At 38.6% G+C, this 15,887-nt stretch overlaps 1 protein-coding gene across 6 annotated transcripts in view; it reads left to right on the plus strand.

Moving 5' to 3' along the window:
• Positions 1-15,887, plus strand: part of LOC142551467 (BEACH domain-containing protein B) — a 63,515-nt gene that overhangs the window by 21,325 nt on the left and 26,303 nt on the right. For all 6 annotated transcript variants that reach the window (XM_075660719.1, XM_075660723.1, XM_075660722.1 and 3 more), the window contains exons 8-13: positions 1,695-1,763; positions 2,028-2,471; positions 2,924-3,251; positions 4,232-4,693; positions 4,812-4,970; positions 5,075-5,224. In XM_075660719.1, coding sequence (XP_075516834.1) covers positions 1,695-1,763; positions 2,028-2,471; positions 2,924-3,251; positions 4,232-4,693; positions 4,812-4,970; positions 5,075-5,224 — 1,612 coding nt within the window. The remainder of the gene's footprint in view (positions 1-1,694; positions 1,764-2,027; positions 2,472-2,923; positions 3,252-4,231; positions 4,694-4,811; positions 4,971-5,074; positions 5,225-15,887) is intronic.

Below are 15,887 nucleotides of genomic sequence, written 5' to 3' on the forward strand. Positions count from 1 at the left end.
GATCAATAAGGTGTAACTCATCAATCATACAGTCGAAGCATGTCATACTCGTGGTGAGAGATCGGCTATTCAGCTTTTCCCCAGTGTTTCTGACCACATTAAAATCCCCTCCCACACACCAGTTATCCCCGCAAATCGAGTGCAATCCAGCTAATTCATCCCAAAAAAATTTCCGGTCTCTCGGCTTGATCGGTCCATAAATGGCGGAGAACCACCAGCTAGCTTCTTCATGCCAACGTATCTCAACTGACACTGAGAACTCTCCTATCAAGTTATTAACAACTTCCATTACTCTGGGATCCCACATTACCACAATTCCCCCCGCACTTCCCACCGACGGTAGCCACACCCAGTCGACAAATCTTGGCTTCCACACACTGGCAATAAAACTTCTATCTATCATTTCTCTTTTGGTTTCCAAGAGCACCACAATATCAGGATTTTCGTGACGTATGACTTTACGAACAAGTTCTCTCCTTCTAGCCGCCCCTCCTCCCCTGATATTCCAAGAGAAAATTTTCATGTTAACACATTTGCTTCCTTCGAGGTTGAACCTCTCTCGTAACTGATCCCCCACTTAAGTCTGTATAGCTCTCTGCTTAATATGTGATCTGATTTCTTGACCATTTCCCCCCAATTTCCATCTGTGATATCTTCCTCCCTTTTTCCTTCCTCACAGATTGTCTTTACCATGCCAGCCCTTTCGAAATTTCCTTTCTCGATTCCTGACTTTTCATCTACCCTCACCAACCCTTCCCCTAACAACCCACTCGACAAACCTATAGCTGAAAAAGAAGCTGGTAGAATAGAATGAAGGGTGAAGGAATGATTTAGAAATGAAGAGTGAATACCTGAAAGTACCTGACCCACATAAGAATTCGTGTTTACCGTTTTAGGTGGCTCGGCAGAAATAAATGATCCATGTGGAGATGAAAACAACCCCGCTAATGATTCAACAGCTCCCTCCGCCTCTAACACATCCCGCCGTTTTATCATTGCTGTCAATTCCTTGTACCTGACACCCACATCTCCAAATACCTCTCGATTCCATTTTCGAGAATGCTTGGCTATCGCACCATAAATTTAAAGATTTGGTTAGGTCGTGGTGGAATAACGTGGGTTGTCAGGGGTGGGAAGGGTATAAGTTCATGATCAAACTGAAAGGAGTTAATAGTGCAAGTAATTTGCATCTGATGAGAGGCTTGAATTGTTTTTTGAATTTCAGTGCAACTACTAATGCAACATGATGAGTATATGTGCGTCTTGTTTTTTCTGAAAAAAACGAGTACATGTCTCTTTTTGCTCACTTTGACATGTATTCAGAAAATCTTGCATTTTATTTTACTAAAATAGAGTGTGAAAAGCAAAAATTCAGCGCCAACCTTTCTGTTTATTCATTAACAAGACACCATGTTTGATTTATATAAATAACTGAATAAGGCCAATTCTCTGTTGCACCTTTTCAACAAACAACAATATAAAAGGGGAAAAATAACCTCTCCCCAAATAATAAGATTGGCGATAAACTTTCTTCTATTGTGATTTGTGGTTATGGATGTAATGCTTGATAGTATTTAATGAAAATGATGATGTCCTGATAGATGTGGAGTTGCTTATTTTAGGTGATCCTGATTTCTTGCAAATATTCCTCAAATTCCTTACTTGGCCTTTGGTTTTCACTTCTCTTGCTGCAGCATCAAAAGTCCTTTGCAGGTTATTTTTGATCACCATGTTCTCTCGTTGGAGGTTCTCAGGGAAGCTGTGTATCCTTTAAGCGTATACTGTTGCATACTTGGTTCTCATAAAGAGGACTAGAACAACTCATTGTCATGGATGCACTACTTTGTGATTATTTTACTTTGGACATCTCATTCAGTTCTTTGTCACCTAAATTAACGTAGAAATAAAAATACATTTCTTGACTTGCATTAGGTTTCATTTGCATATGCATAGTCCAGGACTATGAACTGTGAAAATCTTTAAATGTTTCAATGCTAAAAGTACTGCTTTCTTTAACTAACTTATAGCTTTGGGAATTTCAACAACTTGCAGTTTCTATATGAGAATGGAAGAGTGCACAAGTTTGCAAATAGCTTTTGTTCTCTCGCATTTATGATTCAAGAATACATACAAAGTAATTTGTCAGTTAGAGATAATGAATTTCAAGAAAAAGGAACAAGTGCTCCAAAAGTTTCTAAGGCTGAGGTCTCTCGTGCATTTTTATCAGATCCATCTTTCTTACCACATTGGGAAGATTACACTTCCAGGTTGAGCGCATCGTTTTGCCATGTACTTCTTGAAGCTAAAGAAACCGAATTATGCTTTATTCAACCAACTATCAGCAAAAATTCCATATTGGTTACTGGAGTTTATGCAGAACTTGCTGTAAAATGGTTCACGAGGGTGCTTCTTACAGTTTTCCAGTGTATCAAGGCTTGTTCAGATAAAAATGAAATGCCTAGCCACTTAAGGTTGATTGGTTAACTTCCTGATTGTTTATATTTTCTTTAAGTTTTGATGCTTGTCCCAAAACTTTGAGCTTATAGGAGATGGCATCAGGATTAGTTTTATATTTTAATGCACCCCTGCATGTATTAGCCGGAAAATTAGGAAATATATGTGCAAACCTAATATCCGATGTATACACGTGCAAGTTGGTTCCGCATATGCAACAAAGGCTATCAAAAACCATTTTGATAAAATATATGGGGTTTTGTGCTCTAGAGGTCTTGAATATTTGGTCTGTTGGTTCTAGTATCTGTTATGGATTTCAATATGTGTCGAATTGAAAAACTTAATTCAAAAGTTTGCCCTCATGCCAGGTGGCACAATACATAGTTGTATAGTCATGAAAGTTTTATCATCATTGCCAATCTCTTACATCCCTTCTTAATTTTGCTACTTTCTGTGCTTCCTTTCTCAGGATTTTTGCCTACACGTTGCAGCATTGTGTTCTCTCTACATTCAGAAAAGTTCTTGTTTCCTCACCTTCATTGATTGATGTATTTAGAATGGAGGGAGTGTGGGACTTCATCTTCTCTGAGAATTTTTTTTACTTTGGTCCTGCTCCCGTACAAATTCTTGGGGAGAATTGGCATAGGGAGGAGATTCTTTTAGTGGACGAAGAAAGATATGGTGGTTCCAGTTCTGATGAGGGAAGAGGAAACACCAGTGAAGTTGAAATTTTCCAAATTGAAGTGATTTCGTTCGTGGAATTTGCGGCATGTTTAAGTGGGAGTTCCCATAACTTGGTTGGTTCATCTTCCCTTTTATGCGTGACATACGAGATGTTCTCTATTGCTGGCTTTCATCAAACAAGTTCTGTTCTGGCTGATCTCAATAGAATTTTTTGTTTCTAAAGTTAGCTCGAAAGAATTTCACCGGAAACTCAGTGTGGCATGCCAATAACTTTCAACCTGTGCATATTTTTTGGTTGATAAAGTTCTCAGAAATCACGCTTTTGTTTTGACAGTTTGCCTTGAATTTGTAATTTTTTTCTCCATATTACTCACCTAATATATTCTAGTTTTCTTCGTTTATAAGAGTATACACACACACATGTGCATATTCTGTAACGCATTTTTGCGATAATCGTGGAAATAAAAGTTTTACGTGTGGTAGGAGGGATTGGGGGAGTTGTTGAAAGCGAATAATTTGACATAAGCTTGGCTCAAAAAACATTTGAGCCTGGTTGAGTTTGGCTTAAATTTCAATAAACCCAATATCCTTCGGAAGCCTCTGTGTATGAGTTAAACCATGAGACTTGGACCAATTTTTGTACCACCTGAAAATTTCTCTTTTGATGAACCCCGAAGAAAGTGTAATGTTCTCTCTTCATATTTCTTTTTCTTTTTGTTTTAAATTTATGTTTTTTGCTATCAGCTGCTCATTTGAGCTTGTCGGGGTTATGTGTTTGTGAGGTTAATCAAGCTTGAGAACAAATGTTTGAATTGTGCTCGAGCATGGACATATATATTGAGCTTAGATTTGGGTTCATTAAATGAGTTTACTCTCATATTCTTTGGACCAAACAACTAGACCACATTCCCCTTAGGTGGTACGATTCCAGCAGACACCATCAATACACTAGTATAACAGAACTAATATGATTTTGTTTTTTGAGCAATGGACTGCTATGGTTTTTAGTTGTTCTTTTGTGTGTGCTCAACATTTCCCTCTTTGTTCTTCATTTTCCCTCTATGGCCACTCATTTGATGATTATTGATTATAGCCTGAATGTGCTGTTTTGCTGGATGCCCTTGAACAATCTGCCTGCAATCTTGAGCTTGCTGCTGTTTTCGCAAAGAGCCTGCTTCATATATTGCAGCTTTCAGCGGAGAAAACTGTTTCTTCGTTCAAGGCGCTTGAAGCGATTCCTCGAATACTCCAAATTGCATGTGTTCAGGCACATGACATTAAAAGACCCTGCAGTGCAATTCATTATGTTGAAAACACTAACATGGTTATGACTTCTGGTCAAAGCCAAGAAATGTCTTATTCTCTTGAGTTGACTCAGAATTGGCCAAAAAGCATGAATATGCTTATGGATATCTTTGCTGAATACTTCTCAACATCAGATGATGCAAAAATTTCCATTTTGCACAGTTATACATGTATTAACTGTATGTTTGACTTGTTCTGGGAAGAAGGTCTCAGAAATCATATGCTCAAGTATGTTCTTGATCTTATGAAGGTACCACAATCAGTTAATTCCTTATGTTCTGTAATTTTTAAATTTATCACAGGAAAATGTAAATGGACAGGCACCACTTTTTTCCTTTCCGGACTGAAATGTTTCTTCCGTTTGGCAGATTGTTGCAGTTTCTGAGGAGGACCAGAGATCAAAATTATTTATTTGCTCAAAGTACCTGGAGACATTCACACATTTGAAGGACCGAGTTAGGAATTTTGCGGATTTGTCAATCGATCTGCTGGTCGGAATGAGAGAGATGCTTCTAGAAGATGCAGAGGTATTGAAATTATTCTTTCTAATTTTTTTTACAAAATAATTTTTCAATATATTTTAGAAGTTTTCAATTTACTTAATTTTATATGGCTGCTAATTTGATGCCAGAATTACCAAGCTTTGTTTCGCGAGGGTGGATGTTTTTTGCATGTTGTGTCTTTGTTAAATGGAAATCTGGATGGGGAGAATGGAGAGAATCTGGTTTTGAATGTCATTCAAACACTGACTTCCTTGCTTTCAAAGAATGATGCGTCAAAGGTACCTGTTTTTACTTTTAAATTATGTATAAAGCTGTAAATTCTGTTTAATTCAGATATTTATTTTATATATTGTAAGTCGTTTTCTATCATCTTTTTCTTATCAAATATACGTATCCTATGAGTAAATTCCTTTCATTTTCTTGTCTCTTTCATATGAGTAAATATTACAGCAACTTGATGTCAGTCTTTGAGGGAAACGTTCTGTAAGACCAACAATATGGAGCGAGAAAGTTGCACTTTCCAATTCAAGTTGACTAGGGATCCGACCTTCATAGCACAACCAACATCTTTCGCTTATGTATTCATTCATGCGTAACCCGAGAACTCCACAGGGGCCACCCATTTCAGAATTGTCCCATGTCGAGCATGCTTAACTTTTAGTTTTTAAGTTACGAGCTCCGAAAAAAAAATGCGCCTTGTTGATATGAGTAGTAATACCTATCGGGGTGATAATGAGATGAAATTCGGAATGGGATTGGGGTTTTGGAGGATTTTTTGCTTAATTTATTTTTTATATCTTTCTTATTGTAGTAAGTGTATGGCTTTTCTCCACTAATTTGTCCAGTGATTCAATTTCGATTCTAGCGTAGTTTATTGCTCTATATATATATGTAATTTTCAAATATTTTAGGTAATAAAGCTTCAATTAATATTTTTTTAGAAAAGGAAAGATATATGACTTTTCTTGGCGTGCTTATTTTCTTCTAGGGTTTGGTAGGCTTTTCTTTCCTATTTTTCTTTTTTCTCTTAAAAATTTTACGAGAATAAAAATAAAAAAAATCCCACTCAGGCGCACTTAAGCCCGCCTAAATGGGCTTCAAGCGCATGGGCTCGCCTTAGTAAACCGTTGTGCTTGGGTTGGCGAGAGGCGCTTGCTTTAACAATTGTTAAACCTTGGCTCGCCTTAGTAAACCGTTGTACCTGAGTATATAGCCAAGCGCAGATTGGGGAAAGATGGAGGAGGTGGATTATGGGTTGTGTTTCGAGTGTGTCCTTTTCGATTTTCATTAACGGAAGGCCGAGGGGAAAATTCAAGGGGGAGCGAGGACTTCGACAGGGGGATCCATCATCCCCTTTCCTTTTTAATTTAGTTGTTGATGTTTTGGGTCGATTCGTGGATAAGGCCAAGGGATTAAATGAAGTAAAAGGACTCGAAATAGGGAGAAGGAAATTGGAGATCTCGCATATTCAGTTTGCGGATGATACTCTGTTTTTGGTTCAGTCGAAGAAGCACGTACTTGCATTAATGGATATACTAAACTACTTCGGGCTTCAATCGGGATTGAAAATAAATTTGGAAAAAAGTCTTGTTTTGGGAATTAATTATCCAGAGGATGAGGTTGATGCTTTGGCACAAGTAATTGGATGTAAAAAAGATAAGTTGTCGATAAAGTACCTAGGGGTACCTTTGGGTGGTAATCCTACGAAGATAAACTTTTGGGAACCGGTCTTATAAAAAACGGCAAGAAAACTAGCTTCATGGAAAAAAGCCTTCCTTTCAAGAGGGGGAAGGTTGGTTTTGATACAGTCAGTGTTGAGCGCTTTGCCATCTTATTACATGTCTTTATTTCGAGTGCCAAGACGGGTGGAGAAGTTGATGGAAAAGTTGATGAGGGATTTTTTGTCGGATGGGGAAGTCGGGGACAAGCATTGTCATGTTGTTAGCTGGAAACGGGTTACTAAACCGAAGGACAGAGGTGGTTTGGGTGTGGGGAAAATTGGTTTCAGAAATAGAGCTTTGTTGGGGAAATGGTGGTGGAGGGGGTCGGTGGAAAGAAAGATATGTTGTGGAAAACAGTGATAACAAGCATTTATGGTACCCAACAAAATGGGTGGGATGCGGGGTTGGCAAGAAACACAACATTTAGAAGCCCGTGAAAATTTATCTCTCGGTCTTACCCGGCTTTTCTTCTCTTGGTTGGAGCGGTGTTGAGAGAGGGTAATGTCATGCGATTTTGGGAAGATGTTTGGGATGAGGGGGGGAGTAATTTACAGAGCGTTTTCCATCACTTTTTAGGATTTGCTCAACTACAAACAAACCAATAAACAGCTTTTTGGTATCGCATTCTAATGGACCCAATCACATCTTTCATTGGGACATTCGTTTTAGAAGAGGGTTGAATGAGGTCGAAGTGGGTGAATTCACTAACCTTTTAGGGGTTTTAGAATCGGTTAGATTAGAGAGGGGTGTGGGGGATTTTAGAGTCTGGTTGGGACACCATTCAGGTCTGTTCTCTGTTCGATCATTTTACAATTCTTTCTTCCTTTTTCATCTGTTCCATATTTTCCGTACTTTAAAAGAATCTGGAAAGTACCGATCCCTCAGAAAGTTCAGATTTTCGCGTGGATTGTGGCTCTGGGGAAACTCTCCACTTGTGATTCCATTCAAAGAAGGTGGCCCCTATGTATGTTATGCCCGCAGTGGTGCATTTTATGTCAGAAATAAGAAGAAGATCAGGATCACTTGTTGGTGCATTGCTCTTTCGCTAGAGATATTTGGACAAAAGTCTTCATAGAGTTGGGTTTTCAGTGGATACTTCCGAGGATGGCGGCAGAAATGATACTCATGGAGCATGGAGGAGTTCCAAACAGAAAATTACTGAACAGAAAATTACTGAGCTTCCTGCCCATTGCCATACACTGTACGCTTTGGTCTATTTGGTTGGAGAGAAACAAAAGAATTTTTCAAGAGGATTCGGAGACGATAGAGGAAGTCTGGGAGAAGATAAAGTTCAGGGTCGCCAGTTGGACAATAAATATGATAGACTTTCAACATTTGTCTATTTCTGATTTAATTAGGGATTGGAAATATGTATGGCATGATGTTACTAGGATAGTACTTTATAAGTTGTGTTGATAGTCACCCTGCGGATTACTCATCCGCTTGTTTTGTAAAATTTAAGTATTAATAATATCTAGTTTCTTTTCAAAAAAAAAAATGTTGTCATTCTTAGCTGGTTTGTTAGACTCTCCAAACCAGCTAAGAATGACAACATTTAAAAAGAATTACAAAAAGAACAATAAATGTGCAAACACAATAAACAAAAGATATTAACCGCAAATCTTTTTTTTATAAGAAACAATATTTTATTAATAATAACGTAAGAAAGTTTACATCAGTGGACTAGTGGTCCACTGTAATCAAGAAGCACATAATGTCAAGTTTATCTTAATGATATACATATTCCCAATCTCTCATCAAATCTAAAATCGAAACATTCTTAAAATCTTGATTGTTTCCAATCCACATTGCAATGTTAATCTTTATTCGTTCCCAACATTTTTCAGCAGTATTTTCTCTGTCTTCAAAAATTCTTGGATTTCTTTCCAACCACACCGTCCAGCATATACATTGCACCACCACTTGCCACAAAATTCTTCCCCTGGTACCAGTAATGTGCCCCAAATCCGTATAGAATAAATCCTTTGTTGACTTAGGAATTACCCAAACCAGTCGAAGTTCTTGCAATGCTCTAGTCCACAATTTGTTGGTGAATGAACAGTGGATGAGCATATGATCCTGCGTGTCTGTTTCTTTTCTGCACAACACACACCAGTTTGGGCATAGAGCAATTGAGGGCCATCTTTTTTGAATCCTATCCGAGCTTGGTAGCTTACCCTGAGTTGCTGTCCAAGAAAAAATCTGAATCTTTTTTGGGACAGGAACTTTCCAGATTACATGGAAAAGCGAATAATCTGGAAAGCTCATCCTAAGCAATTTATAACATTATTAAAATCACATCCTAACAATTTATAACATTCTCAAAAGAAAGATAAATCAATAATCCATAATAAAAGAAAATCAGAATTATAAGTTTTGCATATTAAACACCTTGTAATCAATAAAATTACTTCAATCCTAAAGTTACAACCAGAAACAACAAAATAAAATGGACAATGTCTTAGTGGTAGCAATATGTTCCTCATGATCATCTTCTTCCTCTTCAAGGATTGTTGGACAATCTAATAAATTATTCTCAGTTGTAGTCCCTAAAAGAAGAAAAAAAATTGTGTAAATTTTGTTATATGTAGTAATATAAAATATAATATAATTAAAAAAGTACCTTTCACTTCATTCCAAAACCAACGACGAGCACACATTAATGCCTCCAAAGTAGCTAGATGAATCCTAATACAATGAGGACCGACTAATCTTCCGCTACTAAAAGCTTGCTCAAATGCGACTGTTGAAATGGGATGACTAAAATGTCTCTTGCCATTTTTTGTAAGTTGGGATATTGACTCCACGTGTCCTCAACCAACTTATAATGTCAAAATTTTCGGTTTTTGGCAAAACACTCTCCTAAATATGTATCCAACTCTGAAGTTTTGGAACTCAAGGTAATAGGATCTGAACTTAAGCCACAAATCGGTCATAGTTTTGTAAAGTGACGTTCACAATATGACCCGAAACGTAAGATGATGATCCCGCAGCCACTAAACTTCTTGCGCTCAAGCTATTTTCCTTAGTTTCAGTCCTTGATTGGTAATTCACCAATATATCGCAACAATTTTTCTTAATCTCATCTACCTTAAATTGTGATGTTTCATCATAAATCTTTGAAAAATAAAATTCAACCAGTTTCATTTTGTATCTACTTCAGAATAAAAAGAAACTTCTATATTTGTTTAATTTCGAAACTTCCAAGGCAAGGACTACCTATATACCTTTACAAAATTTGGAATTTGAAGCTAAATCACGTCTGAGACTTGGTCAAGGTCCGAGATCTCTGCCGAGCATGCTGTGGCACAAGAATCGACTGAGTTTCTTCCCTACCAGATGCTAAAACTCGACTTTAACATGTCGATTCCCACATTTACTTGTTGCTCAGTTTTCATTGATCAACGCCTCATATATGCACAATCTAAATCATGACGAGTGTCAACATAAATAAAACCCAATATAGCCTTATGTTCTTCAAGAATAGACGAGATTTAATGCTGAATGCCTCACATAGGCATATTACAGATTTTTACATTGTTTCACATAAGCATATTACAGTGATGATGATGGCATGTAAATGTTAAAGAAATGAATCTGCTTTAGATTTAAAACTACAATCGCATGTGAAAAACAATAAATCAATATTTTCCTATTGTTCAATTTGCATTTGAAGTCCTTTGACAAAATTTATGAGTCAAAAAAACGTTATAAATTTTTTAAAAATTCGTTTCAGAGATGTGGAAAAACGAACATTTTTTAGTATAACTTACTTACCAAAGATCTAGACAAACAAGTCGGCTTTACCTTAGAGACCATCCTTACAAGAAAGAAGTTTGTGTTCCTCGGCCATTTTCTTCATGGGTAACTTATCAATAGGCTTATTCTGACTTAACGAGAGAAGAAAATAGCCCAAATGCGACGTTGGGTTTAGTTGGACGAGAGAAGAAAATCAAAATCGCCTTGTGGCTGTGAGGCAAAATAAAGACTGAAAGACGACTATTGTGAAATAAGGTAGGATCTATATTGCATGGGTATTGTATCGAATATGATACGGATACGCCAATGCGATAAATTTGAAAATATAAGACACGATACGGTTTAAATACGACAATTATTAAAAAATATATTTTAATAAATTTAGTATTAAAAATTCAAAATCGTAGAGATATATATATTTATTTAAATATATATGTTGTATGTATAATTATATATGTAAATATATACAACATACAACTTCATAGGAGTGATTAAAGAAGAAAAAGAAAAAGAAAATAAAATTTTTTTGTCGAAACTTATCCTGAAATGTATCTCCGTGGTATCCATGGCGTATCCTAGCTGTGTCAAAGACGTATCTGAATGGTTAAACCTACAAAAAGTCAACAACACAGATTTTTCCTCATTTGATACATGTATCGACGTGTCGTACCCTCGTTTGTGTTCGATTCTTCAGGAAAAAAAATTTAGGAGTATCCGTGCTACATAGATTAGGATCTAAGGCATTTCACCGTTTCTGGTGTATGATCGTTCATTTCACGTTCTGGACATTATGGCTCGAGAGAAATAACAGAATATTCAACGACTCGTCTGCCTCTGTCGATGAAGTATGGGAGATGCTCAAATTCAGGGTTGCAGCGTCGACAACTAAGATCACATAGTTCAGTCATCTGGCTATCTCAGATGTAGCTAGGGATTGGAAGTTTGTAATGTCTTGACGAGAGTGTATTAGTGTCTTTGAATCCGTGGATCACTCATCCGCTTTTTATGTAAAACCATCTTATTATTATATAAAAGTATTTTTTCCTATCAAAAAAAAAAAAAAGAAGAAGAGTCAATTAGCTAAAAACTATAATGTGCAAAAAACATATGCAATCTAGACGAGTATTACAATATTAATGATGCAGTTAGATGTCCTGGCGCAGCAAGTCGGAAAAATTGTATGATGGCGACACCTCAAGACCTAGTGAGAGAATTATTTGAAAATGCTCTCCCTCTCTCCTAGCCATCGCTCAACCGAGTTCCATCACTGTTCAATAAACAACCTCATTTTCTGAGATCCGTCGTTCGCACCTAGTCTCAGTCACCGGCGCCGGCCTACGGCCGTCGGCGGATTATCTTTTCACGTTTTTTTTCGACTTACAATTTGATGTTGCTTCGATCCCATCGTTAACCACCCTGGTTCATTCTTATAGCCGTCCGACGCGTTCAGGTCGGAAGTTTAGAAGTTGTCTCTGTTAGCTCAATCTCTATTCAACGTCGCTGTTGGGTTAGCTTCGAAGGATGTATCTCAGGAATCGTAAGTTCTTTTCTCATGAGTCATCGGATACTAGGACAGGAAATCGAGATGAAGAGATTAGGATCGAACACAAAATCTTCACGTTGAGAATGGGGAATGGAGGAGGCTCGATATGGTGCTCCGAAAGAACAAGGAAGTCGTGTTACATGCTGGATTTCGAACGTCAGGAGGCCCATTGGATACAACTAAGACTCTTAGATGCCATTAATTCTTCACAGTCTGAGTCGCCTTTCTATAGACTCAGAGGTCGGAATGCGGTGTTCACGGTACAGATATTCTCTAATAAGCGTGGTAGGTTTCTGGAACTATCTAAATACAGTCAACAAGGAAGGAAGCAAACCACTATCGTGCCTAGTGGTATCAAGTCTGTGGGATGGAGAAATATAGCTACTATTTTGGGAAAGTTGAGGTTGGGGTACTATCAGAGAGATATCGCTAAAGGTGATCTCGGTCCAAACAAAAAGAAGTTCATCAGCGACAAGTATGTAGGTAGGATGGGTCAGAGGGAACAAAGTCGAGTGGGGAAGACTTATTCTGATGACAGAGGTAAATTAAGTACGGGAAGGAAGTGGGAAGAAGCTCTTATAGTTACCAAAAGAAGGGTGAACACTTCTTGGGAAGCCATTCAAGAGGCTCTTGGGAAATCAACAAATGCGAAAGTAATTCTATTTCCGTTTGAAGCAAACAGAGCAGTCTGATGGCCTTCCACTGCAGCTGAACTTTCCTTTTACCTGAAGTTGAAACGAGGATTCTTTGACAAGGGGATCTCGCTGGATTTTGAGGGATGGAGGAAAGATATTAACTCAGCTTATATTGTTGAGAATTGTTGCAATAGCTGGATTAGCATTTATGGGCTACCCTGGAATTTATGGAGGCCGGATATCTTTAAAATTATCGGGGACCAATGCGGAGGGTTGATGGAAATCAGTGCTGAAACTCTATCACTCAGTCATCTCGATGCAGCTAGAATTAGGGTGAAAGGTACTGAAGGAGGGTTCATACAGAGCAGACTGCAAATTCCACTTCAAGGTGAAATGACAGAGATAACTGTAAGGGTAGAAACATTCGACCCCATAGCTTATCATCAGTATGATAAGCGTACGTATGCTCAAGTTGTGTGAACGACAAGAGAACATTGGCGGGGTGGGGTAACAACAATATACGCAGGTTGCAAACCCTTGAGGAGGGAATCAGAGGAGGGCACATCCTAGGAAATCAAGAAAAGATATGCGCCTCAGTCCAAGCAGTAGGCAACGAGTCAATGGAGATGCACCCTGATCCGGCTATCAATTCAAAGCAGGTGGATGAAAATAAGGTTACTTCGGCTACGGAGGTAAAACATGTCTCACCCACAAATAAGAGTGTTGAACCGTCCTCAAGTGCTGGTAGCAAGGTGATCAAAATCCTTTCGAAAGTTGTTCCTAAAGAACACACAAGATTTCGGAGTTCGCAGATTAATTCAATGAATGTGACGCCGAGAAAGGGGCAGGACAGCGAAGAGGGTGTTGTAAGCACTAAAACATCAATGCCAAAATATGGGAAAACTTACTACAGAAGATCTAACATAAAAGAGTCTGAGTATAAGTACCAATCTTGTACTCAGGGGATCAACCTCCAAGATTTTAACAGCCCGGCGAAGCTTACCTGCGATATGGATGGTAGCGAAGATAAGATTTTGATGGCTCACAAGATGATCTGTGGGAGGCCGAGATATTAACCTCGGATAGCCATATTTCGACTCGATCGGAGATATCTGCTAAAATGGAAGAAGATTTTGAGGATTTGGCAGAGCTGTTCTCACCACTGAAAAAAAACCTATGGATTCCAACATGCAACAAGAAACGGTAATTACGAGTTCTAACGTGGTACAGGTATTATCTGGACTTCACTCATCTCTTTTCAATCATTCTTTCAATCTTCATTGTATTCTTCCAGCGTCTTTTTCGGCTTTGGGGTTGTCTAGTGTTTTATTAGGAGGGGGGCCAAGGTCGATGATAAGTCGGGAATCGAGAAAGAAAATATCAATGGGGCTAAGATGGGTTACAATTGCAAGGCTGGTTTTGGAGAAGAGGGGGTAGAATCAGAAGGAATTCGTGGGGAAGGGGATAAAAAGTTGAAGGGTACCTTGAGTAGAGAACTTCAAAGGCTCAAGTGTGGTATCAACTATGACAGAGGCTCGACCTCCAAGGGAACCACTGCTTCATTATGAAAATCTTATCCTCGAACATTCGAGGTGGAGGGGCAGCAGCTAGGAGAGTATTAATCAGGAATGTTCTACGCACCGAAAAACCGGATATTGTGGTGCTATTGGAAACCAAAAGAGATAGGGTGGACAGGAAATTTGTGGCTAGTATCTGGAAATCGAGATTTGTTGAATGGGTTTGTTTACCGTCGGTGGGAAGAGCGGGGGGCATTCTGGTATTGTGGGATCCTAGAGTGGTGGCAGTGGGTGACAATTTGATAGGAGAGTTCTCGGTGTCGATCGAAATTTGTGGAAATCAGGAAGCCAAATGGTGGTTCTCGGCAATTTATGGCCCGGTAAAGCCGAGAGAGAGGGAATTTTTGGGACTAACTAGCAGGGTTGAATTCGATATGTGGTAATAAGTGGTGTTTGGGCGGAGACTTTAATGTGGTCAGAAACACGGGCAAGAAATTGAACAGTCATTCCATAACCACAAACATGAGATGTTTTGATAGTTTGATAGAGGAATTAAAATTACTCGATCCACCTCTTTTGAATGCCAAATACACATGGTCCAATCTTAGGGCAGAACCGATTTGTTGTCGTCTTGACAGATTCCTCATTACAATGGGCTGGAAAGAAACTTTCCCCAACTACAGACAAAGGGTTCTGCCTAGAATCACATCTGACCACAGTCCGGTATTGTTTGACACAAATCAACTGCGTTGGGGACCGGCACCTTTTAGGTTCGAAAATGTCTGGTTGACACATCCTAAGTTCAAAGAATCGGTTAAGAGCTGGTGGAATAATGGCTTCTTTCAATGGTGGGAGGGGTACAAATTCATGAAAAAATTGAAAATGATAAAAGATGAGGTATCTGCATGGAACATAGAGGTGTTTGGAGATGTGGGTAATAAAATTAGGGAGTTGACCAGTGACATTCAAAGGTTGGATGATTTAGAGGGGTTGGGGAGGTGGTCTGACTCACTGAAGGAGGAAAGAAGAAATTTAAGAGGCGAGTTGGAAACAAACATGCTCTGAAGATCGCAAATGCAGTGCCAAAAAGGGAAACTCAATTGGATGAGGGCAGGGGATCATAACTCGAAATATTTTCATGCATTACTGAATAACAGAAGAAACAAAGCGATGATTGATGTAGTGGAATTGGACGATGGAACGAGGATCACTTAGGAAAGAGTTATTGAAGAGGAAATCTTAAGATTTTACCGGAGATTGTATAGGAAAACGGAAGGGGGGCAGGGAGATTTCGACGGAGATGCGGATGAACTAAGGGGCTTGGATTGGTGTGAGATAGATATGATTCAAGCAGAAGAGTTGGAGTCGTCTTTTACAGAGGAAGAGATTAAAAAAGTGGTGTTTGAGAGTGATGGGTCTAAGGCTCCAGGGCCAGATGGGTTCACAATGGCCTTCTATCAACATAATTGGGACACGGTCAAAAAGAATGTAATTAGGGTGTTTGCTGAATTTTTCAATAGTGGGATTGTTAATGGTGTTACAAATGAAACTTACATCTGTCTAAAGCGATGAGGATAAAAGATTTCAGACCAATTAGCTTGATCACGAGCTTATATAAAATCTTGGCTAAGGTCTTGACAAACAGATTGAAAAGCATCATTAGTGACACAATTGCGGAGAACCAGTGTGCATTCATTAAGGGAAGACAAATATTGGATTGTTGTCTCATCGCCAATCAAGTGGTGGAATTTTACCGAAGAAATAAG

Source organism: Primulina tabacum, chromosome 7, assembly GCF_025594145.1.
Source record: "Primulina tabacum isolate GXHZ01 chromosome 7, ASM2559414v2, whole genome shotgun sequence".
NCBI classification, from domain to species: Eukaryota; Viridiplantae; Streptophyta; class Magnoliopsida; order Lamiales; family Gesneriaceae; genus Primulina; species Primulina tabacum.